Source organism: Empidonax traillii, unplaced genomic scaffold (genome assembly GCF_003031625.1).
Source record: "Empidonax traillii isolate 1590-97213 ecotype Southwest subspecies unplaced genomic scaffold, ASM303162v1 scaffold155:size2260171, whole genome shotgun sequence".
NCBI classification, from domain to species: Eukaryota; Metazoa; Chordata; class Aves; order Passeriformes; family Tyrannidae; genus Empidonax; species Empidonax traillii.
Window position 1 is genome coordinate 1,978,271 of NW_020955348.1, and position 25,840 is coordinate 2,004,110.

The 25,840-nt window shown below is 36.4% G+C and overlaps 1 protein-coding gene across 1 annotated transcript in view; it reads right to left on the minus strand.

The window, feature by feature from the left end:
* Nucleotides 1–1,072: 1,072 nt before the first annotated feature.
* The window catches only part of CACNA2D3 (calcium voltage-gated channel auxiliary subunit alpha2delta 3), a 247,363-nt gene continuing 222,595 nt past the window's right edge, over nucleotides 1,073–25,840 (minus strand). The window contains exons 30-35 of the mRNA XM_027884815.1: nucleotides 24,893–24,945; nucleotides 23,295–23,350; nucleotides 19,437–19,548; nucleotides 3,262–3,374; nucleotides 2,341–2,423; nucleotides 1,073–1,482 (exon numbers count right to left, since the gene is read on the minus strand). Of these exons, the coding sequence (XP_027740616.1) occupies nucleotides 1,390–1,482; nucleotides 2,341–2,423; nucleotides 3,262–3,374; nucleotides 19,437–19,548; nucleotides 23,295–23,350; nucleotides 24,893–24,945 (510 nt within the window). The 3' untranslated portion in view covers nucleotides 1,073–1,389. The remainder of the gene's footprint in view (nucleotides 1,483–2,340; nucleotides 2,424–3,261; nucleotides 3,375–19,436; nucleotides 19,549–23,294; nucleotides 23,351–24,892; nucleotides 24,946–25,840) is intronic.

Below are 25,840 nucleotides of genomic sequence, written 5' to 3' on the forward strand. Positions count from 1 at the left end.
AAGAGTCCACACAAAGACCTGTGTGGTTTCAGAATCAGAGGAAGCACCAGTGCATTTGAACCCATTAAAGCATTGAAGTGGAAATTTTATTTTACTAGTTCTTCCTCTTACAAGCTGGATAGTATTCCTTAAAACAAAGCCCCTCTCAGTGGTCTTGCTCCCTATTCCCAGTTAAAATCTGCTTAGCGTTTATCTAAGGCTAAAAGCATATTTACTCCCAACCAGGAAACAGCAATCTTCAAGCACCAGATTTAGAACAGTGGCATTTTATTTTGCATTTAATGTATTATATTGTTTGGAGGCCATGTTATTTTTATAGCATTCTACTTCATATAAAACTCCAATGATAAACTGAAAGATTAATATAGTTCAAAGATCAAGATCTTCAGCAAATATATCCACAACAGGGACACTGCTACCAACTGCAAGAGGAATATACTCTTTATTTTCTCATTTCTCTTACAAAGAATAACATAAGGTCTAGAATAAAAAAATAGTGGTCTTGATCTTTGCACACTGATGGGGAGCCCCAGTGAAAAACAATAATGAGTTCTGCTGACACAGATATGTTGTAAGACCAACTTTTTCTGCTTATGAATTTTCTCATAACAAGCTGACACGACATGTAAAGGGCAGAATTCTAACAGAACACTGTCATCCTTTTATATGGGCTATTTTACATATCTTCCCATAAATTGAAACAGGTAAGAAGTACTTACTTTTGCCATCTGCAATCAAATCAACCAATTTGCCCAAGTTAGGGACAAGGCTTAAATAAGGCTTTGGCTCACTTTCTGAATGCAGATAAGATATTTTATGGCTATTTCCAGAAACCAAACCTTCAATATATTTCAGCACCACATATTACCTTCTCAGCTTCATACACACACAGGTGTTTCCTTATTTGTTAATAAAACTTATTCTGCCTTATAAACTGCTCTACAGTTTCTTCTGTGAATCTTTCCAGAAACAGGCTAAAAGCATAATAAAAGATCTTCAATTTATTTTATTTTCTTCCCATCATTCGTTATTGTAACATATACATTAGCATACTTAAAATACACTCTGAAACTGTGATTTTAATATACTTTATTGAAAAAATTACACAGTCTTGAATTGTTTTCAATGGGACAAAGCGATGGTCACCTCTATCTACCAAGTCCTTTTTTGATGAGTCATGACTACCATATGCCAAATTCACATCTGCATGACTTGCAAAGTAAAAAGATAAATCTTTTTTCAACATATCTTTAAGAATTTATATCACCAACAGTTTAAAATCATGAAATGCTGATGCTCTGACTATATTTCATGTCCTCTATGTTGCACCATTTCCCAGTTCACAGTTTATCCATGTGTTAGCATGCCAATTGAACAAATCAGTCAATGTCACCTCGAGAAAATCGTCAATAGCAGAGCAAGAAGAACAAGAGAAGGTTTAGCACTAAGGCCTGAGACACCACCACATTCCCTTGCATTTTCCTAAAGAAAAACAAACAAACAAACAAACAAATGAAAACAAATATAAGCCATTACACTCAATTATGATTATTTACCAAACTTCATAGGCATAAGAACACTGGTGCAACAAAACCCATGAAGTAAATACACTCAGAGTGTAATACAGGTGCACCTTTCGAGTTGAACAAGTGGAGATTGTAGACTGAAAGTGAGCATTCTCAACAAGGATTATACAATCCCCTCCCCACCATATTTTAGGTCTCATTCTACATTCCATTACACCATCAGAGGCATGAAATAAAGTTACTCCAGAGTAAAAAGAATGTCTATGAACATACGCTGTACAAGCCACTGTAATCACATCTTGGTCGCTATGAGATCTCCTTGGCATGTACAAAGAGTATCATGCAGAACACAGAGTAGCAAATATGTGTAGCAGACAGATCACTCTCCCTCCCAAGCAATATTAAATGTAAATGTAACGACTATTGCATGACAGCTGAGCTGCTGCCGCCAGTTACTGAAAGAAACATTAACGGCACTAAGCTCCCAACCACCTCTAATGAGGAATCTTGTGGTCAGTGCTTGAGCCAGAGTAAGTTCTCAGATATTCCTGGCTACCAGTTTGTGCTCACATCCTACCATGTTCTCTTACATGATACAAAACAGTCTGCAAATGCAGCAAGTCAAGACATGGTCTACGTGAACACAGAAAAGATTTGCAGCACTTGCAATGTCACTCACTGCTGTTAATACTGAGTGTTCTGAATATTTCCTGACATTTCATTTTGGAAGACAGTTCGTTTTGTTTTTTTTTTTTTTAAGGAAATGAGACATCTACCAGAGACCAAAAGAAAGGAAAAATAGATAGAAACTTACTTCAGGGTGAAATCCATGACAAGATTCTGGGCGTCGTCTTATCTTCTGAGATTTTAAACGTTCACATTTCAGGGATTCATTATGTACAAGGCAGTTAAGGAGAGATGTTCTGAGAACTGCATTTTTATGGGGGTTTTTGGAAATGAATACAGTGAAAATCTTTTAGCTCCTTCTTCCCTCTCCATCAAAACTCCAAGGTGATACATGTGGTTACCACAAGAAAAAGAAAGTCATTCTAGTGCTTTCCTCTCCATGGTCCACAGTTTCGACAGTATCACGTGCACTTACAGTGCCAACCTGTCTTTCTGTAAGGCTGCAACAAAAGCACACTCCAAGCTCCTTTTGGCAAATTCCAGCTTATGGCAGAAAACAAATCCTGAAGTATAGAACAGCACAAAGTAGGAAGTGGGCAACTAAAACTCAAGTGATATATTTGCTTTGTTACATTGCTATATTTTTGGAAAGCAGGATTCTGAAACATTTTCAATGCTCCGGTTTAACCCTGAAATAAAGAGATATTTCTATGGCATGGAGTTTTATAAGTTCCAATATCAGGAACTTAATCCTTATAAGGAAATTACATTGTTAGGGCCTAATCTGTAAAATGTTCAGCCATCTAAAGATGTCTGTGACCTTATTATTCCTAAAGATCCACAAAATGTATTTGCTTAACTAATTTTGGCTGTTTAAAAAAAAAAAAAAAAAACCACAAAAAAAACCCCAAAAACCAACCAAACAACAACAAAAAAAACCAAACAAAACCCCAAAAACCGAAGAACACATTCTCAGTTGGCTTCATTTCGAACAGACCCAGCTCTTTATGGGTGATGAAGTCATGCAATGCAAGTTTCACATTATAAGAGATCTTTCGATATTTGCATCTTGAATCTCTTTCTGACAAGTTTGCAGATAAAAGGATATACCTTATTTCTATAGGTGCCATGGTAATTGGTGGGATAGAATCACAGAAGCATTCATTATCTACTACCACCATGAAGAGGTTGCTGCTTGGGATTTGCTGGATAACAAAAGACCTGCAAATTAAAAAAGAAAACAAATAATGGTGACATTATCTGCATTTCTGAGCCACAGGTTCTGTTAGGCTTTTCTGAGCAATTGCCTGTAATACTGTCACAAGTATCATAGACTTTATGTTGTAATCTCCACACCTTGTAGAAGCAGAAGGCACTGAGCAATGCCCACTCTGTTATACATACCCAGCTGTGTGTTTATGGTCTGGAATGAAACTGAACCCCAAAAATAAGGAAGGTTCTTCTGCAGCCATGTACTGATAGCTCATGGTCCCAAACTTTAGCCTCTACAATGATATTAGGGCCATTATGCACTCTGGGTCGCGCTCAAAGAAACAGGAACTACTGATCTCAGCTTTCATCTGTCCCTTTGAGAGCCATTTTATTACTGAGCCAACAAAACAAAGATTAAGCCTCAAAATCTTCCTAAGTGAAGAGATTTATTTTAGAATAATGATGACACCCAGGGGAGAACAGGGAAGGATCCTGTGGGCCCAGAGGATGCAGAGTTTCAATGGGCTGAACACTTAAGCAAATCCCATAGAGAAAAGGGGCAGACAGCAGAGCAAAACAGGCACCGTTTAGCTTTTTTTAAAAAAAAATCAGGACACAAAACAAAGAAAGGGGTCAGATCCAATGCTTGATCAATTTTTAAAATAATCTGTTAGAATTTATATATCATATCAGCAGAGTATCTGCCATATCAAATATCATTGAAATCTGGCAATTCCAGGAATTAGGTGTTTTTCAGAGTGGTTTGCTGGTAAATGTACAGAATGTTAAGTGAGGGTTTGAGGACCAAGAAGATGTGGAGAGAAACATATTTTTCCTCAGACATCTTTCTTTAAAATACATATTGTCTTACTAAAATAACTCCCTGCTTTTTCCAAAGATCACAGAAGATGAAATAGTGGAGAGGGCAGGGAATATTCAAACCTAGCCTACGAAAAAAAAATTGGAAAACTTACTGTAAAAATGTTGCCAACGGAAAGATTAAACACTTTTCAGTATTTTTTAAACTTACTGAACCTCCATTAAAATTACACTTAGAGTGATCTGCAATATGTTAGCTTTATGTTTATACATGAAATATACATTTATGGCATAATGTAAAAGGCTGAACTTTATAAATGTACCTACCAAACAGCTGGAGCATGTAGCAAGACTGACATCATTGTAATGGAGCATCTGTGGCTTTGTGGATTTGTGTGTGGGAGAAATGGGGCCAATAAAAGGAAAGGAGGGAAAATCTTTAGCAGACAATAACACCAAAATTGTAATGCATGAATTTCTCAAAACAGCTATGAATAAATCAAAAGCTAAAGGATAGAAAAAAACATGATTTTTATTCCCAGAAATTGGCACAATTTGGATTTTGTGCCGTCTGAAACTCATATTTATTGTATCTTTAAAACTAGCTCAGAAAAGGACCCCAAGGGCATAAAATGCTGTAGCAATTAATTTAATGCTAAATGACTAATTTCTCTTTTTGCTGAGAAGGGGGTAATTACTCTTCTGTTTTATCTATGGTGGGGCCAAATTCAAGTCCCTTTGTGATACCCTTTTTTGTGATCCCCAGGTGAACTGAAGCCTGTGAAAAGCATGTACCACCCAGCCAGGCTTAAAGGTGCCACTTCATGAAAGGTGGGCACATCTCCCATTTAGTTTCTTCTTTCACCTACTTCTCTGGGTTTCTGTAAGGATGTACATTACAGACTGTTGCCTCCTCAAAGCTGAGAGAGGGGAAAAAATTTCCTATCACTGGAAGGAAGTTTCAACTACAGAACTACAATGCTGAGGAAATTACTATACAGTTACACTCCCAAGTCTAGCAAAATTTTCTGTATCACTTAATTACTGCAAGCCTTCATTATTTTTGACTTCATCAATTTGGGGAATGCAGTATATGCATGGATTGATGGAAATTATAAGTTAAAGGAACTGCAAAGAGCAATATTTTAGGCTAAGTAAAAAAAAAACCAAACCCTTTGCTACTCTAGGAATTATATCATAGGTATCAACTGATTACACTGATTCAATCTACCAAACAGTGAATATTCTTACAAATCTACAGTCTGTTTATCTAGTGCAGATGTTTGTGAAGTGTCTAGCCCTGTGGTGACTGCTACAGAACATAGGACTGCCATAAAGGGCCACAAAACAATGAAACTTTTGTCTCATTGCAGCATTTTTTCCCCATAAATAGCAAAATAATAACTAATATTTTGCAAAGTGAAACAACTAGCTTCCTGTCCATGCCACTAGAGGTAAATTAAAAAGAAAATGTTTTCTTCCACAAGGAGGATATGAATGTTTTCCCTATCATAATTCTCAAATATAATCTTGAAATGAAGTTGCAAAGCCAAGTGTGAGTCCTCACCAGTCACTGACTTGTGAGGCCCCGGGCAAAGAATGAACATATAAACAAGTGAAGACAGAGGATTGAAGACTGACACTGAGTTGAACAAATGAGTAAGGACAAAAAAACGTCCATTTTATCTTCCTCTTCTATTAATAGCTTGCACAAACAAATATACTTCTTTCAGCTGCTTTTAATTTAGGATCATTTCACAGTCTTGAGATGCCCTTACCCTCACCAGATCAAAGGCAGAGAAGTTTCTGCCAGTCGTAACCACTGCAGTTGCTGTGTGGCTGTTCAGACAATTCACATGGCACTGCTTCCATGCCCAAGCTGGATAAAGCACACAATCATCCCAGCAGCAGCTCTGCCCTTTGAATTGGGCCTTCAGTTTCCAGGGTGACATGCATATGCATCTTTAAAATTCATTTTGAACATTCATGCCAGTAAGTCTCAGGAACCAAACATTCAGAGAAAACAAAAGGTGCACGAACACAGTCAGACCAAAGCCTTTCAAGGACTGAAACCTTCCACCAAAATGCTTCCCTGTGTACGCCAAGGTTCAGCTGCAAGGGAGAAAAAAACTGCGGCAAAGAGCTTCCATGGCTGCAGTGGGAAATAAAGTTGCTGACAAAGTAATGAAAATGGCATTATGTTTTAGTGAGCTCCACTGTGAGTCTCTAAAGTTTCTATTACAATAACTATTTTGGAACACCTGCTGGTTTAGGCTGGCATTTGTGTCACTGGCAATATGGAAGCCAAGTCTCAAGGACCAACTAGGGGGGTTTGCTGAACATCTTGCTGGTTTAACAGTCAAAAGAAAGTCTGTGTTTAATTGCCTTAATATCATGGAGAAGGTTGCATGTTTAAAGGCTAAAGCTCTTTTTGTGTTCAGTAGTGTAAATCTTTTGATTTGATTCCTTTTCCTTTACGCTGCTATCATCACCATCATTTGACAGTGGCTGCACAGAAATAGCCTTGCATATATCTCCAAGTATAAAACAGAATAAACTATTGGGGTTCCTGCTGAAGCCCATTCAGTCAATAAGAAGCTTATTACTAATTTCTCCTCCATCTGTCATCCGCTGAGGAACCAGTTTGGTTTATTTGATGTGCAGGTTCAGAGGCTTAAAACAGACCTGAAAACAAACTGTTTCTTAACTTTGTGGGGAAGGTGAGGAAGGAAGAAATTTAATAGTTGTTGAAAGGGGTAGAGAGAGAAAAAGGATGAAAATCTAATCATGCCAAACTATTTTGTTAAGGAAGAAAAAATAGGAACAGAGTAAATCTGCAATAAAGTCTGTATTTTGAGTCACATCATTACATGATACTTTTGTCCTACTGCACACACATTATCTGTTTCTTTCAAACCTATTTTTGTATTTGTCCATATAAAAACATCTTCATAAATATCATACAAATTGATCTGGGGAAAGAAAACCCCAACTTCATGTTTTACTTTGAAATAGTAAATATTTGTTCAAAAAGAAATACTTCATTTGCTCCTTGAAAATTAATGTTTCATTGTGGAATGAAATAGGAAGAGACTTGGAATTCAAGTACTGCTGCAGCTATAATTAAGTTTGGTGAAGTTGTGCTTATGAAGACATGATAAAAAAGCACATGTGTCTGGTGGCCAAGTGACTCTTCCCACAGAGAATCAGTTCTTTCTAACTCCTCAACACAGCCTAGAATTTGGAAAGTATCATAATAGGACTGTAGTACAAATGTTGGAGGGCAGTCACATCATCTGCCTTTATGCACATAACTCAGGTTCCTACATTAGAAGTGTAAATGACCTCCAGCTCTGGACAGAGCACGTGCAGAGACACGGACTATTCAAGGATAATTCTGAACAGGAGCTTGGCTTTGGTGATCTGAGTCATCCTCTGCAGGAGGGTCCTTCTCTCTAATGGATGAATAGTGATCCTGCAGAGAAAAGCATCCTGAAGAGGGTGAAACATGATATCTAAAGATAAGTGCAGGCTGCAACACCTGTTCTAAAAGAGCCAGCACTCTACATTCAAATCTGGTTGATTGGGTTTTTTTAAAAAATTTGAATCTCCTCCTTTTGCTTGTATATATAAAATTTTTCCTACAGTTATAGTACATATTGTATTGTTATCATAATAATTTCTTCCAAAGACTATGTTTAAAAAAACCCAACAAAACAACGAAAATCCCCCCCCTCAATTCCAAAAATCAGTTCTTTGTCTTACTATAAGTACTTTCTCCTGTAAGGATAAATAATTAGAATACATACAGTAAGGGAGTGGAGACTGAGCTGACACTACCCTTGATGCACTGCCCTCTCTTCACACTGCACCTCTTTCTTTTCCTTTTATCTTCCAATCTCTGAACCCTTGGGTGGCAAAGTATTAGTAAGGCAACTGGCAGAGGGACAAACTTCCCTGTAAAGGAGGGAGATGTTCCAAAATGGAGGACAGGACAAGCAGTGTCCTTTGGAAAAGGGATAGAGGGAAGCAGGTCACTAGCGGCTGCAGGAGGTGGCTTTGCCAGGAGGCCTCTGCAGCCTGACTGCTTAGGGATTTTGGAGCATCTCCCACACTGATACAAACAGGCACAGCATGAGCAAGGTAGAGCTGTGCCCTTTTTCTTCCTGGCTATCCAGTTTACTGGCCAACTTGAGGATTACATACTTCCGTAAGTCACATATTTGTTTTTTTAATGCAGGTCGTTACTTCACTATAAATAGCTCAATCATAAGATGCAAAATCTATATGTGGTACAGGCTTAACATCTTGTCTCTGAAATGCTGTTGGCTTCCATTTTCCCTTCCATTCAGCATAGCTGAATCGATAACAGGCAAGGTAATTCTATTTCAAACACGCAAGAGATGTGTCTTGTCCAGCTAAGCAAACTCAACCTTTAAGTTGTTTACTCTCTACTATTTGACTGTAGCATCTGCTATTAAAGGAAATCAATATTCCTGTTAAGCAACCTAGTCTCTGTATTTCCATGCAGGAGAAGTAATCCATTTCCTTCTCCACTGATGTTAAGTTTTGGACAGAATATAAACTGAACACATACCTGAGGTTTCCCTACTAATAAGCAGCCACTTACATAGTCCCAGACTCACCCAACTTTAAGCAAACCTGTTGAATGCAATATGGGATACAGAGGGTGGGCCAGGAAACAGTCATATTGGACTGTTCAGACCTAGGATGCCAAATATCACAACATCTTGGCCACTTGCACTGAAATATTTGCCTTTTCCTGGCTTGCAGACACGCTGCCATTTGCTGGTGACCAGTGACACCACTACACGACTTGTTTCAGCAACAAGGAATGGTTATGAACCTCCTGAGACCATCCAGAAATCTCCAATTTTCAGAACCAGGTTTTCCTATTTTCTTCAAACAGTTGTAAAGGTTGAAAAGCGTTTGAGGGAACAAATTGAATGTCAAGCAGCACAGAAGCCTGAAGACACTTACAGGATAAGGCTATGCCTGTGGAACCAAAAAATTTAGAGAAAATATGTTCCCATTACCCTGAAGAATGGCTGATATTTCTTTGTAATTTGAGGAGGATTTGAGCACAGTAACAATATGAAAAGCATTCAACTTGTCTAAAAACAGTGCTGTGTGTTTCTTATTAAAAAAATAATCCTTGTTTTCTCCCAGAAATACTTCACTGTTGCACTTTGCTTTAAAATACCCTTGTTCATAAGTAATAATTATTGATCTATATGCTGTATTTTACAATCAATATTCTCTTTTAATTTTACAAAAATACACTGTTGTTATATCTGTGCTCATGACAACAGATGCTCTACAGTAGAATATATGGTCATGACAAACACATGGCTTAGGAGGGATTTTAGCCATATAAATATTTAAATAGCTGTTCAGATTCATTTTTAATTCCATGCTCAGGAGCTTTAACAGCCTGATTTAAGGGTAAACCCCTCCCATATGTATATTTTCCATTTGTTTCTTTAATGACCAGAGGAACACTTTTACTACTGTTTAAAGTCACAGGGGGACTTACATTCAAATTATGACTAGAATAATAACACATTATGTTAGCCTATGTCACTCCTGCACGTACATAGTCATACCAATCATTTTTAGGTAGCAATAGAAAAGGTCTTTTAAATACCAGTTGTTTTGCTCATGCAGACAAATCCTACAAAGAATGGAAGAATTTCACTGCGAGTAATTTGAACTGAAACAAAGGGAGAGTAATATTTTTAAATTGGCGACTTAAACTCATTAAAAAAAGATGGGAAAAAGTAGGCTGAATTTTCATGATACTCAACTTAAATAGCCCTCACAAAGTGCTCTGGTGCTTGAGCATTCCTGTAAATTCAGCCATTTCCCTCCAGGCCTTTCAGTGTATTTTTTTTGTGCAACCCTCCATTAATGAAGTTTGAGTAGCTTGGATTAAGATGAGTAGTTACTTTGCGATTACATTTCATATCTGTCAAATTTGATCTTTCCTATTTTTTAGAGGAAGAGAAAAACATACCAGCAGCAGGGTACAGTAAATGGAAAATATTGTGCACCCTGCACTCAGATATGTTACTCACATAATGTTGGTTGCAAACGTTCAACCGTAATGGTCTGGAACAAACTTTAAGCATTCAGCTGAAGTGCAGATATCCACTTTGCTGTTTCCCAACTCCTATCATGTGCTTTCCAGGCTGCTGGCCACATTTCCAACCCACATTTCTCTCACTTATCACATTTTTTAAATGAATGAATGAAATGTTTATATCACAGTCAAGTTGTGCTACTTGTTTTCTGTGGTTTTTTTTTTCCAAATAAACGGTGATAGAGAATGGAATATCTTTAATGCAATTTATAAAAATAACATATATGCCAATAATAACATTTCTGAGAGCTGGAGCAGTGTATAAAAAATCAGCTAGTGGTTCTCTCATATAAAAAGAGGCAGATAAACTCCCAGCCTCAGGCCTGTAATCTGACCCTGACCTCATGCTAGCAAAATAGAGCCTGACTGACTGCAGCACAACTTGATGTCAGTACAAACATAGTCAGAGCAAAGTTTAGAATCAAGGATTTAAATGAGCAATGCCATCCTCACTGTTCCTGTGTGTGCTAAATGTTTGTGGGTTTCAGACAGGAAACCCCAGAAATGCAGATCCTCTTTCATTCTCGGTCAGGGGATGCTTTCTCAAATAATTGATGTTCAAACATGAGTACTTGAAAAAGCGCATAACAGAAACACTACAAGCATTCAAAAATTTTGTGTGCAGCCTTTAGGGTGACAAAAGGTACTTCGTGTAATGAGGACAGTGTTCATAACCTTTTCAGTCCAGCTTCAGATCTCCAAGTTCAAAATGGACTGCAAACTTTTTTCAAAGAAATCAAGCCCAGAAATTCCACAAGCTTTCACCATGAATTGACATTCACACTCCTGAACATTCCTGAGCTGAATATTACATAAGTGGGTGTCCACAGGCAGAGAGGGTACCTGATTCTAAGCTCACAATGAACAACAGAGGAGACACAGTAACTGGCACAAAGCAAATCGTATCAGAGGTCTCTTAAATATTGGACTTTGTTTTTTTTTCCAGTGACATTGGTTAACAGGACAACAATAGAGAGGTCAGAGAAGTAACCCAGGCTGGAAAACGCAGTTCTACTACAGCACATTAGCAAAAATGGGTTTTTAGCAGAGTTTTGCAGTCCTACTTAAGTAACTGTGGTTTGTATTCAGAGACATCTCAGATTATGTTTTTAAAATACTATATGATTTCTAAGCTAGGTTCTAAATATAACTTCAAGATTAAAAAGCCAGTTGGTATATTCTGGTTTAGGCAGGCTCACAAATATCATATGACATTGTGAAAGTAAATTTTGAATTGCATGAATTGGTAACTACTCTTTTCCACAGCTTTAGGTCTAGTCTAATCTACAATATGACTGTAGCCAAGAGCTACAAAACAGAAACTGAAGTATAAAAAGCAGAAATGATCAGGAGATTCACATTGAAAGTGCAATAAATCATAGAACTAAACTGTTCACTGGATGTGCCCACGGTGTGTTTTGCAAAGGGGTGTTCATTTATCTCTGTAAATATAAGCTTTAGGAATGATTCTGAAGGCCACATCTGAAAGAATTAAGTACAGTACATGCTATCTTCTCCATAGCCAGCTAAAACTTGATATACAGTACATGCTATCTTCTCCATAGCCAGCTAAAACTTGATACTATTTTATGTAATACACAAATGCTCCTTGCATGGCTCTCAAATCTTAAGATTCATGTTTGTTTTTCTAAATTAAAGACTTTCAAATATCCATTAAGCCCTCTCAAATCTTTTATAAAGAGAACTGCTACATGTGCAGATGTCTATGCCATGTTTGCATTGTTTTTATCAGAGTATAATAACATTATACACTAAAATTAGTGTGCTAGTGTTAGCTATCCTTCACAGGTGTGCCTGGCTTTAAAAATTCATTGCATCGTTTTCCAATTTTAATAATTTTTCCTATTCCAAGCCATTGTTGATAAAAATACTATATATTACTGATTAGTTCTATATATTTCAGCATTCATGCAACTTTTTAAATCCCTTATCATTACAAAGCATTCTTTCATTTTGTCAGATACTATCTTTTGGTTAACAATTATTAATGCTAGTATAGGAACTAAAATTCAGTTAAATTTTAAGTATTTACATTTTATAGGAGTTTGGAGTCTAACCACGAACAGTGTGTGGGTGGAGATCACCACCTTTCCATGCAGAGGTTGCGTTTATAAACTTCTCAAGCAGAACAGTTCTGGTGTCATTTGAAAGACATAAGTAGGGAAGTGGGAAGTCAGTAGAAACCTCATCCTACTTGTTAGAAAAAAATCTATAGCAAAAACTTCAGACAACATTAACAGACTGAGTTTCTAGGGAAGCCAACCCGCGTATCTCCAAGTTTTTACAGTACTTACAGAGGGACACACGGCCAGTGCTATGAAGACTCTCAAAGAAAAAGTTGCATAAATCTGCATGAAAAGACCACTTTTTCCTCATATTTCTCTGCCTTATAAACAGTCTCCCTCTCATTCAACTTATTCCCTGCCATTAAAAATATCCTTTCAGGCAGATTACTGTAGTCAGAATTTTTCACGTTAAATATACTTTTTCTCCTTTGATCCATAGTGATTCTTTCACTCTCTAAGATTTTCATGATGATTAAAATGCCAAGCAAATCAGAGAAACTGAGTACAGATTTGCACAGTTTTTGTCAAGTAAACAAACAAACTCCATGGTTTTGAATTTTGGGGGAACACCCTCATACATAGAAACTGAGATAACCATGAAAGAATATTTTCAGTATAGGCTCGTATTCTATGTATAAACAACTAGAATTCCACAAGCATAATAAAAAATTCTGAAACAAAAAAAAATTAAAAAAAAAGGAATACAGAAAATCTTTGCCTATTTTAAAACAAAAAACCCAAGAAAGCAAAAATACCCCATCCTTGAAAACTGCTCAAAGGACTGTTAGACTAATGACTGGCAGGCACAGACCTGCCTGGTAGCTTAGATATGTCTTGCCCTATTATTTTATATACCTTTTTTCTTAAATGAAAATAGTAATTTACAGTGTTTCCTGAACTGGTCATTCAAAATATACATTATCAAAGGGTAGAGTTAAATTGCCCATACAGTGACTTTAAATTGCACCTGCATGACAAACATTATAATCACTGTTGCCTTTGAAGTGAAGAGCAAGTTACTCAGCCTGCAAGTGGAGATGTGTGGGTAACACACAATATAAAATTTTAAGCTAAGTATAAAGACCTTTAATAAACAATTCTAGCAGTTTAAATTGTATAATTTGATACTTTTTACAAGGAAAGAACAGGGAAAAATATTTTTAGATCTTCTAGAGCTTTGGGGTTTTGGCTACGATAAGTTTCTACAAATACTGCTGTTGCCTCAAATTTAAAGCCTTTTTAACAGTCATAAGTGTTCTGCAGGTCTGGAAGACCTGATTTTCAAAACAGAAGTGCAAGATAATTCTATATATTCAGCTTATGATTCTTGAGACTTCACCAATTAACCACTGAGGTACGCAAAATACGGATTTCCCTCGTAAGATATTCCTTGACTTTCATGAACATCTAAACAACCTCTCCAAAATTAAGACCTGTTCAACGTTGTAAAGATCACCCATGAGCAGTTTGCCTACAGGACACCTGTGACTCCACGTGGGCACAGGTCAAAACCATCCATGTGCATGTTATCACACGGGTGCTTGGCACGGCTGCTGAAAGAGCAAGAATGCAGAAACGTGCAGGCTAAACAAAGCAGGGTGAAATACAGATAATCCTTTCTTCAGGGTCAGGAAAGATGGGTACAGTAAAAGGAATACAGCCCAAAATGTCTTTTAGAAGATCAACTATAATTTACTGCCCTAACAACTCCAGGACATACAAAGGGACATTCTGATGTACGTAGGTAGAGCTCTGAATGAGAAGAAATTGGCCCTTGATGCTTTGGTTGTTTTATGTGGCAAGATGATTTGTTTAGAAGTAAACTAACTACATCTGAAAAGGCAAATGATAATTTATTTCATGGTAAATTGAACTGGGTATTTATTTACACATTTTAAACATGATCAAGTACAGCAGTTTGGCAAGCTTCTACTGAGAGAGAAATGCAGAAATATTTTAGCAAATGGTGGTATGTCTCAAGATTAAGTGGTTTTTAAAAACCATTACCACTTTAATGTCTGCAGATTGCACTATTCCTGACACTAATATACTCATGCCCTGAACAATCTGAATCTAATTTTTATTGTTATTTATCTGTTACTGCCAAATCTGCTCATTTAGTGGACAAGTCTAAAATTTGCCATTATAAATCCACATAAAGGGTTCAGTGTCACCCTGAACTACAGTTCCATTCCTGTTTACCTCTTTTATTGACAATAAACAGCATTCAATGCCCTGTAAGAAAGTAAGAGAAGTAATTTGGTTTATTGATGGTTTTCCTTGTTAAATAAATGTCTGCTTACTAACACCCCAACGGGCCAAAGACATAATATATGGGACAGTGTTTATTCAAATAAGTAGTTCCTATCCATTTTAACAGGCAATTTACATGTGATAGCCAACAAAGTAAACACATTCATCTTCCATAATTAAAACACACATAAATCTTTCCCAGGGTTAGGATGATTGTAGCCACATACTTCCCTGCTTCCCTTGTGAGAATATGTCTTTCTTATATTTACTTTTCTCTTTATTTTGTGTCCTATGATTGTGCACAAAGAATCAACTGGAAACAAAGCAGTTTCTTGGGGGTTTCTGTATTGACCTTGTGGACCCACAAGTGCTGCAATTAAAAGAAAAGGGGGCTTTGCTCCCTGGGCCATTGGAAAAAGGGCCAGATTTTTGGTCTTCATCCAAGTCCAATATGTCATCACACATGAACAGCAGAGGTTAAAAGGGTAAATTTTTAAGCTTTTGAATGTGCAACTGCTGCATGATCTGTATACCCATCGTTTTCACAGTGAACACACATATGTGGCAATGATGCACTCAACTGGTTCCTTGCATCTTTGAAATTTTAACACATATACTTAGAGTAAAAGTAGTCAGATGAGTAAGTTGCTGTGCCTACAGAAGATCTATAGGCAGCCAGAGTTATAGCTGAAATTAATAGTATTTTCCTACATGAAGTTTAATGAAAACATTTGAATTTTCAGACATAAATAAGATTTGCAAGTAGACAAAAATTTTTTGTTTGTTCTGCAAACAAATGAGAGGATATAATAAAATATCATCTGAATTTCTCCAGTCAAATATCATAACAGCCATCATCCCTTCTAATATATAACAACAACAACTTTGACTTTCTAAGATGGTTTCCTTAGACAATTTCAGTACAACTAAAATTTGCAATGATGAGATCACCAGAAGGCAAAAACTGGTAATGTAACCAGTGAGCATTGCTGAAGAACTTTGGTTGACACACTTACATTTAAAATTGGCTATCATGTTGAGGTAATACCTCATAAAACTACAAGCAGCACTGAGATGCTTATTTAGCCAAAGACTTCAAACTAAATGTCTAATCAAAAACACATCTCTGAGCAGCACAACACCTTTAACGCCCATACTAAGTGCATTAGTGTAGCTCTGACTCCACAGAGTGCCAGTTGACATTGATAAAGAAAAAATACTTCTCTTTAGTCAATCACTATTTCTAGCATTGAAGCTGGGACATGACATTCAATAGTCTAGTCTATGATCTTTCAGAAATAATGGGGTTTAGTTTTTTAATTTTTTTTTGTTATAAAGTAGAATAGCTTACTGGAAAATATGAAAGCATTTCAGATTTTTTAAAAATCCTAGTTTTTCTCTCTTGTTGACAGTGCTTAGAAAATGTGGGTTGACTTGTTTTTTGTTGCTGTTTAAATAACAGATTAATTTAATAATCATTGGGATATTGAATAACAACAAATTACAGGGTGGGGTAGCCAAACCCTGACCCTAATGACATTCTTATGTTAATTCTTATTTTCTTTCAGGCTCCTGCTTTCTTAATAAAACCTATATTTTTGAAAATCAGTTTTAAACATTGCAATTTATCCCAAAGTAGCATTTATGTTTTGCTAGTAAGAGATAAGTTTACATACAGAGAGTGGATTTTATATATCTGTATATATTTAGTGCCTGACTCGAAGCCTGCTTAAGTGTATAGGTGCCCTTCTATTGACTAAGGTTCCTGAGCTGGCTGAAAAGGTGAGCCACTTATTAACAAAGTAATTAGCATGTAGCCCTTTCTACTGTGTCATTTATTTGAGGACATTTTGATTTAAATCCAAGCACCCATGATTAAATTTATGATTGGAAGCATTTATAAGAGAAAGTTTTCATTACTATAGTTGGTGACTGTTTACTTTGGCAACTGAGGTGCAGAGTATTTCTATAAGATCAGTAACAGCTCACCCAGGACAGAATAAAACTGAGCCTCGGGCTCTCACCGTGTGACCTTGTTAGCAAAACCGCAGTATTTGTGCACCAAAATGCCTTATCTAAGTAACAGGTTATGGTTTCAAGCAGTATCAGTCATCACTTTTACTTCTGCTAAAAGACTGCTTAAAGTCTCCTTTTGCAGACAAGGGCTCTGTGGCAGTGCCTGACACTGTAGGAACAAAAGTCAGTGATTTGAGTAATTTTTGACACAACTTACTTGAAGCAGAGCACTTGCACAACTTTTGTTTGCAAACCTGTTCACAATACACTGACTTTCCTAGTGCCTTTCAAATAGGTTTTCAATATTCCAGGGGGTGTATAATCAGCTAAATATTTACAAGTATCTTTTTCTATTTGGAATAAATATTTGCAATTATATATCATAGATTAATCTATAACGTGATCCAAGCAGGACACAGAAAATAATCCCGCTGACTCAAAGGGATCTGAATCAGAGCCTGGTATGCAACAGATGCTGCACAGATTAACCACTGGACACAGTGTCAGTGCCAGAGTCACTGCATGTAAGATTGAACCTAAATTGTGACTGATTGAGCCCATCATTCTTAAATTACAAATATTAAGCAATACACTTGCTTGTAAAAATATTTATTGGTACTGAAGCCATGAAACGGAAAACTGGGTCAGAAGATGTAGGTCTACAAAGGACTTTGGGTCAAATTCCTGAGCTGTTCTGCGGGAAAATGTCCTGGGTTATAACAAAAATATTTGGAATCCAATGCAGTCTGCAATCTTAGATGCAATTTGTAGATTGTTAATGACAGTGGGTAAATGGTAAAACGAACAATTTTCCCATGAGAATCTAATAGTTCTTCTGGATTATTTCTTTAGGTTTTGCCACTGCTTGTGGAGAGAAGTAATGGGTGCCTTGAGATCAGTTTGTAACTTACAGGGTTTTCTTTTATTTTTTTTTCCACTGTGGAACACAAAATGTTTTTCTATGAAAAAGATCTTAGTGCATTATTTTTGAAATACTATAATTTTCACTAAACTCAGTTTCCAACTTGGTGCTTTCCAAGTATTGCAGAATTGTATTATTTTTGAAACTTGTTTCTTTGACCTGAAGTTACCTAAGAACAAGACTAGAATCTGCACTCCTTTGAGAAAACCTAGTCCTGCTAAATTAATCTTCCTTCCATGGAATCACGTCTGTTTGCAATATTTAAACAGAATCATAGAATGGCTTGGATTTGAAGCGACCTTAAATATCATCCAATTCCAACCCCCTGCCATGGGCAGGTACACCTTCCACTATACCAGATTGCTCAAAGCCCCATCCAACCTGGTCTTGAACACCTCAAGGGATGCACAATAATTTTTTGCACAACTTCTCAGTAGTCTTGTGTTAAATTATCAAAAAATAAGGCAGCTTAAATTCTACAATGCTGGCGCAAAGCACTCACAGCAGTCTAACCTACATTGTATTTGATATGTCAAGTGGAAAAAGCACGGCTTGATTTTGTTGAGTTTGTACTTTTCAGGCAGTGGGACCCATTGTTACACTTAAAGGGCTCCCAAGCATCAATTTACAAAGCACTCTCATACTTCTATCCCACAAAGCCATATAAACCCAATTATTCATACTAGACATTAACAATTTTCCCATACTTAAACATTGGTCAGTAGCAAATCAAAAGTGAGTATTAGCACTTAAAATTTATCTCCATTGTACTTACTCCCATTTCCTGTTTTAATGTATTGAAAATATCAAGCAGAAAAAAATAGGAGTAAGTCCAGAAGCACACCTATTGACTTCAAAGTGGCAGAGTTTTCACCTTTATTTGCTAATTGCATATTGATTTAGCCTGGAAAGAGAGAGGGTTATAATAATTTTTGTTTACCTTATAAATTCCTCCTGACATTTATATTGATAGACACATTATTGCTTAAATACTAATCTCCTTTATGATGACAACCTACTCAGCATAAAGGAAATCCAATTAAGAGACTTCTCAAAGCACAGACATTTGCATAAACAATACCTATGCAATTCTTCCATTAAAATCTACCTGGACTACAGTCAAAATGTCACTGCACATAGGCACCAAATGCAGAGAAAAGACATTCCAATTGTGAAGGAGGAAAGCTAGACTGAAGTCTTTCTCTTCTCTTAACCCTATGAGGGATGATTTTACAGTAGCACTGGCAGAGCCGACAAGACTGCATCACTGACATGTGAGATTTGTTACTATTAACTCAGCTTCCCAGCACTGAACACTTGGAGAATGGATTTAATCCTCTCCCACTCTTTCAGCCCAATAATTCTGAGAAGGAAACTCTATTTGGCAACGCAGTAAAACAACCAGATCGCACTGTACCACAAGGGAACTCCTAACCTATCCAGCAGGGTTTCACTCCTGTTGAGGAGACTGAACAGCACTTACCTTTTTGCATCTAAATCTTACAGACAACTTCCTTAGAATGCTGCTTGCAAATAGGAAAAGTCTTAAAGCATTCACGATTTGAAATTAACATAAGTCTGCACTGGTTTTACTTTTTTTTTGGCAGAAAATAATAGGTAGCGCTTTAATTTAAGAGCATCAAACTTTTAAATGACCCCTGTAATAAGAGAAATGACACCCTGACAGAGGTCATTACATAATACAAAACATAACAGACCTGTACATTCTTCAACACAGCCTTGAATAATTCAGTTTTATTGCTTTGTCACAAACAGTTGTATAAAAAAAAAAATAAATTGAAAGGGCTTACTTGAAACAGTCATCGCAAGCAATATTCCCCGTGGTCTCCTTTATAGTGCGTTCGGAAACAAAAGCTGGATATTCAGTGTCACAGGGCTCTAGGGTTTGTTTCAACCTCTGCGCTATAGGCACAGGAAAAAAAAATATCTGGATGTTAACACGGGAAGAACAGCACACAAAGTTGGGAACAACATGAGATGCTGTATTACGGAGCTCACAGAGAACGGAAATGTTACTCAGCTTCTGCCACCCTGTGAGATTTCCTAGGCAGTGCATAAAACTATTTTTTTTCAATTAAATTAAAAAAAAAAGTTTATCCATGGAATGTAATTTTGCAAGACATTACTATTAAAGTAGTTATTAATGGTTTAGCCTTTGCCAACCCACTTTACATTTATGCACAAGTTTTCATTCTTTCTGTGTAGATTCAAGCTGGATTTACTGTCTTTATCTCAGTGGTGCTGTGCATCACTAACCTTTATTCATAGGAATTTACATTTATTTGATGAAAAGTTTGGTATATTTTACTGAAGCCAAAGCACTTCTTTTTCAATTACAGCTTGGGAATCTTTGCAGGGTTTCATCAGCTACAATAACTCTGTGGGTGGGGGAGGTAGAAGAGTTACTTTAACCAATTCCAACGTCATCTGCTTCCAAAAACACTAATTATTAAGACCCTTTAGTCTGAAGCCCTTGCAGGAAAAAGAAAGAGTTACTATTTATGTCTTAAAGATTGGGATACTGAGGTACCAGAAAGCAGTGAGACTGGTTCAAGGTCAAACTACAGGACAGCAGCAAAGCTGGGAACTAAAGGCAGCTCCTCTGACTCTCCCGCTGAACTATTTGTCAGATCACGCCTCTCCCTCATTCCCTTTCTTTTTCCTCCCCAAACCTTCATTGTTCCTTAAAAGAGAGATATACTTGCACATCAGCACAAATGTTAAACCTATCTTAAACTAATTACTAAGTGAGATGACAAGATGAGGTATGACAAAAATAGAATACACTAAACAGGCTCTTGGGCTGGACAGATCTTCCATTGGAGATAATCTGTCTCAGGGTGAGTGGTGCATCCACTGTGCAGTGCAAGGGAACCACCACAACTGCATTTGCAATCACACAGCAGGACGTGCATTTCTGACCTGTTCGCAGCTTTGGTATATAATAAAAAAAAATTATTCCACCAAATGCACAGATCTCAAACGAGGTACTAAAGTTGGTCAGAAAAGTTTTGTTATTTTGGAAGTTTTCACTATGGTTGTGACATATTTAACAATTAAGCTTTTTTTTTTAAATTGTCTGACTAGCTCTACTGTATCTTCTCCCTTTCTCTTCTGTTCCCCTTATCTGCTGTAAAGAATGACTGGAATTTATCACCTGTGTTTTGGGTCTACCCTTATTTTCATCAACATATGGTCAGTGTAACAAAGAGACTGCCCATGATTTATGGGTCTCAGATTTCCAGCACCTCTCCAGGGTCCAGAAGATGATGGGAAAGTCCAAGGTGTAGGGTTTCTTATCTCTCATTTACAAATGTGATTAAGACTACAAGATCTCCTGCAGAAGTACTTTTCAGGGTGGGGTTTGGTAAATGGGCAGGTGTGTGAGGACCCTCTAGGACTTTCATAGTATGTGATACACCATTAATGTCACAAACTGAGTGGGAAGCAATTTTTTTTTCTGAGTGTTGTAAAGTATGGTTCAGGGAAAAAAAAAAGTGTAAATTTATTAATTTTAATTTCATTAAATGCAGTCATAAATAATAAAACTCTTAGTGGTAACATTACATCTATAGAAGAATTTGGTATTCTGTGTATATATATATATATATATATATATAAAACCTAATTATATATATATATATGTATATATATAACCTAAAACTCCTAAGCATGTGCTTTTTTTCTCCTGCTTTCTTGTGAAATATCTCTTGCCTTTGCTTTACTAAAACACGCTGGTTTCCAAACAGCTATCTGTTGCTACCTAACCAAGCATAAGCTGGGCAAGAGATATCATAAAGGTTATGACATCCCAATGATGAGGGGGTATTTTCAATACTCTTACTCATCAAAGAAATGGAGCAAGTGACTTGTGTAAATAACACTTTACTGTCAACTAAAACTTGGAATTCCTCACTCATGCTTGTTCATCAAAGTGCTGCAGCGACAGTTTCGTTTTTAAGAAAAGCAAATTTGCCAGTTTTTAATGCCTCATCTGTAGTTAGTGCACTCTGACTACAAATCAGACATTCATTCTCATGAGATGAAGAGGGATGTTACTTTTGAAACTTATTTTTCCTAACATACAACGCAAGTGCCATTGAACGCTTCATGTCAGGATATACTGAGGCATATTTGTACAGAAAAAAAAAAAATCCCCAAAAGTTATTTGTTTCCTACAGTGGCTGCTTTGTGCTGGTCTGCAAACACCAAGGACTGGTCCTCTTCAGATACAAGGAACTGTTTTGCATGTTCTGGGTCTAGCACAGCAAGCCTGACTGTCCCTCACAGCCATCAGTGTCAGAGACTTTTCATCATTAGGGAAATCACTGGGAAGTCAGTCCTGGTTTTTAGGAGACCTGTGTAGGCACTGCTGGTCACAAAGCAGTCCCCAAAGCAAGCAGTGTCTGGCAGGTTCCCACGAAGCTCTATCTGTGTGTGTGCATCCAATCTACATCATGCTCATTGCTGGTGTCACAGAAGCAGCAGCTCCAGAGCTGCCGTGCACTGTGCAGTTCACAGCAGTGTGGGAAAGGCTGGAGTAAGTTCATGTACCTAAATTTTCAGGAGGTTCTTACCAAACCCTCACCTCCAGCAGACACCCTTCTCAGCCTCCCTGTCCCTCTACACAGCATTTACCACGCATTAGGCAGTAGCCTGGTGTGTGCTTTGCCAATAATTTCTGGGTCCTCTAGAATAGAAATTTTATACTAGGAGTATTTTATTATTCCAGGGAATACTGGATTATTCCAGGGCATCAGAATGTTCAATTTTCCTGATACCTAAACTTCAGACAGGATATGATTTTGCCTGGATACCAGGCAATGTAAATATCAACTGAAGCCTAAAGCAGCAATTTTATCCCCTGCTTTGCTAAGGAATGTGCAAATAAGAGACTGAAGAATTCAGTTTAAATCATTACACCAGCACAATTTGCCTGTGAAATCATCAATTGAAGAGCAGTGAATTAGCCCTTTACTTCCGAGCAACTTCTGAAAATGCCATAAAAATGTCTGCTAAAATCTAACAGACAGCTTACACTGAAAACTTCCCATTTTTATGAGAACTATTAAAATTCCATGATTTCAAATGAAGTTTCCACATGTTAAAAATTATTTTGAGTAAACTGAATTTTAATTCACTTAAATGTATATTTGAATGGAGTCATAAAACAAAAATACAGTTTTAACCAGTCTTGCTCAGCATAAAATTTGTCTTAATCCTTAAAAATTATTTTTGTATGAAAATATATTGAGATGGGCATATTCCTGTAGACTTTTTTTAAAAAGGCATTTTCCAGCACAATAATAATTGTTTTATTTGCAAGGATTGTTTTGGAATGAAAGAAAATGTTTTTTTAAAATATATTTGATCATTATCTACTATTTTAGCTTTTCCATTATAGCAGTGCACTGTATTCCTAGAGTACACAAAAGCACTTTGTGCTTATTCATAGGAAATCTTAATTCTCTCGTGTTTTAGGAAACGTTAACAAAAAAAGAGAATGCTGACATGGGAGACAAACTATTAATAACAGATGTTTATTATTTAATCTAAAACAGTTTATGCACATCCAAATTTCAAAAATCCAATTTAACCTAGACATTTCTGCCATCATGTCTGGAAAAAAAAAAAAAAAAACAACTTACCTTTTGCTGTTAGATCGGAGTGCCACCAACTGCATAGATTAAATTCCACAAGGAACCTAGAGAAATTTTTGCAGTTTTCAGTATCTCACAGCATGTTTTCAAAACACTAAACTGGCAGTAGTTTGATAATGTTAATCCTATTTTAAATAAGAGCTAAAATAGAACTGTAACTCATGTTACTGTAACTCTGGGATTAGGAACTACTGCTATTCTCATATTTTCACTGGGTTGCATTTTACCTCTGAGAACTTATTCTGAAAATAATCCTATCAATAAATCATAGATTTAGCTATTATTAATTTAAATATTGATCTTATTTGAAGTGCCAATTAAATTCTCAATGCATGGCAGCATATACTGTTTTTACTGTTGAACATTATTTCTTCATTGCGCAGGTATTTTGACTCTGGTAAAACACCACAGGACTAGAACTGTCCAGGCTACAAGGCAGGAATACACATAAAATACTTTCTTTTATTTATTTGCCAACTGAAATAATAAAGCTATTTTGTTTCTAAGAGCAGAAAAGACTGATTAACCACTGTCTAATCAATTCTAACTAAATTGTAAAGAAGGCATTTTCCCACTTAAATATACTATGATTTACTTGGAAGAATGGACAGAGAAGTGTCAATCAGTTATTTTAAGTGTAAAGAACGTAAAACCAACATTGAGTTCATCATATGCCCGTGAATGTACAAGACTTATAAGCACAGAAAGTGTCTTGAAATTTTTGAACCTGTCATATGAAGCATCAGTCTCATTTTAACACAATTTTTTCCCTTCTATTTACTTTGAAAGCTGCATTTAAGATCAATCTCTGCCCTCTGGCAGTAGCCACTTAGTTAAATCTCTTCAACTCTTTTTCTGAACTTTAATGAAAGCTTATACAATTTACAATTAAAGAAAATGACTACAAGAAAAAAACCAGTTCTATTTCAATAAAGATAAAATTCACTCAGAACTATAGCTCTGCTTTTTGATAAGAATGATAACAAATCATGTATGTTAAAAACACGACACATTTTAAGGCTTCCTCCTCGCCATGTAATATTCCTTTGTTATTTTTTAGGCATCCTCTCTTAAAGGTAATGATCATTATGAATTAGCTGGGAATGTTACAAGAATTAGCAGAGATAAAACAATTCAGCAACATCGAGAGAGCACCTTATCTGGCATGTACTGTCAAAAGTTCATCTTACAGAATTTTATGAAGTGACAAACAATACAGTGAGTCAGTGTAAAGAGGTTTCTCTACTGACAACAGCCCACCCAAGCAGCATCACAGATAGCCAGCCATTTATCTAAAATTTAACAGTAACCACATAACTAAATTTGGGCTGTATATTGTGATCTGCTAAGCAAAGACATGCAGATATAAGCGAAGACCATGCAATAAAAGTGAAACTGTGCATTTATATAGCCAAAATTGTATCAGATTTTCAGAATTCAAAATTGGAAAAATAACTCTGACGAACATTACTACACTTGAAGTTGTATAATAAAAAAAGCACAATGTATGTAAAATGTATGTCAAAAGTGCAAATATTCAGTAATCCATACAAATATTCATTAAGTTCTTGATAAAATCTACTTACAAGACAAGTTCAGTCATAATCCATTTTACTGCAGCAAAGAAGGCATTATAAGGCTGAAGAGAAGCAACTCATTTAATAAAATGGCAAAACAACTAGCATTTATATCTTAACTGAATTCTTCATGTAAAAAACAATATTATGGATATTCAAATGCATGAGAACATGAGAAAAACCCCTTTTTCTTATGAAGAAGAAACATTATATTTATTATTAAAATGTATAGTAATGAAATTTCCTTTTTCTCACAGCTGATCATATACTCAGATTATCAGAGGGGGAAAGGGAGGTTTTTGCAAATGATTCTTAAATCTTTAACCTCTAGGGGTTCCTATTTCCCTGGCTATTGCTGAGGGAACAGCTCGGGTAGATAATATAAGCTTTTCTTGGGCTGCAATTCACAGGCTTTCCTCTCTGTAGTGTAAATCTCTATTGAATACCTCAGCCCAATTAGGTTAGGAATAGTTTCTGAAGCTTGACTTTACCTAAATGATAATCTGTGTCATATGGAAGGCCCAATTGCAAACACTCTAAGTAGGTTTTTGCTTCCTTCCTCTGTTTTTCTGGATCATGAAAAATAGAATAAATCCATTGAAAATCCTGTGTTTACAGTACTTCTAAAACATTTTGAATGCTTCATTTTTGAAAAGAATATTAACAAGATTAATCTTTTGTGAAAAGTCCGTTTCCAGAAATTTGGAGAGGAATCTTTCCTTGTCTCCCTCATCCCTATTAGGGTGTCCTAGTTGAATAAAGTTCTGCAGACTCTTTTAGATATCAACAGAGCATTTTGGCACATACAAAGTCATATTAACAGAACTACTCAGATATCTAAAGTAATTCTTAACCGTCCTGAGCCAGCACTCTCTGAAGCAGTGCTGTTTTGGTGAGCACTAACAGACCACTTAAAATTTTCAAGGGCCACAGAGAGTGTTTCCATGAAGGGTTGAG